At 34.4% G+C, this 1,030-nt stretch overlaps 1 protein-coding gene across 2 annotated transcripts in view; it reads right to left on the bottom strand.

The window, feature by feature from the left end:
- Window positions 1-1,030, bottom strand: part of MAP9 (microtubule associated protein 9) — a 25,391-nt gene that overhangs the window by 10,701 nt on the left and 13,660 nt on the right. For both annotated transcript variants that reach the window (XM_015568576.1, XM_006754273.2), the window contains exon 8: window positions 123-193. In XM_015568576.1, the coding sequence (XP_015424062.1) occupies window positions 123-193 (71 nt within the window). The remainder of the gene's footprint in view (window positions 1-122; window positions 194-1,030) is intronic.

Below are 1,030 nucleotides of genomic sequence, written 5' to 3' on the forward strand. Positions count from 1 at the left end.
CACTCAGGAGAGGGGAATTAAGAGAAAATCAAGTAACAACAAATGCAATTTATAGAAGTTCAATTAAAACTAGCTTTGTGTAATGTAAACCCATAAATCAGAGATGATGAGAATTTGATTACCTGCCGGAGGCACTGGATGCTCTATTATTTGCTGACTGTTTATTCTTCATATTTCTATCTTCAGTTGTTTTCTAATAAACAGAAAAGGCCATAGATGGATTACTTCCCATAACTATCACAGTGAGGCTTGGAAGTCAAACTGTCAGTAGTAAACAAATGTTTCTTAAATTTCTACAGAGTGTTCAAGTACAGTATTCACTGGAAACAAAGGATGTTACATTGTAGAGAGAGTTGACAGACTATCTATATAAAAGGCTAAGTGACTGATCATATGTCTGTCCAACCATCCTACCGTACAGTACATATGACGCACACTGGCAATTTAAAAATAAACATTGACTCATGCATGCGCGATACATATTCCCAACTTCTCATTATTGATGAATGCACTATGGTATCCAGTCATGCTATAAACGCCATAGATAGATGATTAAGAGAAATTATGAATTTGAATGTGACATTTGGTGAGAAAGTTTTCTTCCTCGGAGGGGATTTTCAACAATGTCTCAGTGTTGCGCCGCATGCTATGCGATTGGCCATAGTACAAATGAGTTTAAAGTACTGTGGTGTTTGGGGATGTTTCAGACAGTTGTCTCTGAAAACTAATATGATATCTGAGTATTCCACTTATAGCAGATGGTTAGTAAAACTTGGAGAATGGATGTTATTGAAATCCCCATGGAATGATTTGTAATGGATCTATTATTGAATCTACCTTTGGAAATAGTGTATCTATAAATAATATTAAAAATATACCTAATTGTGAGGTTCTTTGTCCTAAAAATGAGCACATTCATAAATAAATGAAGAAATTTTTGATATACTCGATGGGGATTTTCACACCTATTTGAGTGATGATTCAACAGATGATGCCGAAAAGGAAAAAATTTTCTCATTGAATTTCTTAA

The sequence above is a fragment of the Myotis davidii genome, unplaced genomic scaffold (genome assembly GCF_000327345.1).
Source record: "Myotis davidii unplaced genomic scaffold, ASM32734v1 scaffold392, whole genome shotgun sequence".
NCBI classification, from domain to species: domain Eukaryota; kingdom Metazoa; phylum Chordata; class Mammalia; order Chiroptera; family Vespertilionidae; genus Myotis; species Myotis davidii.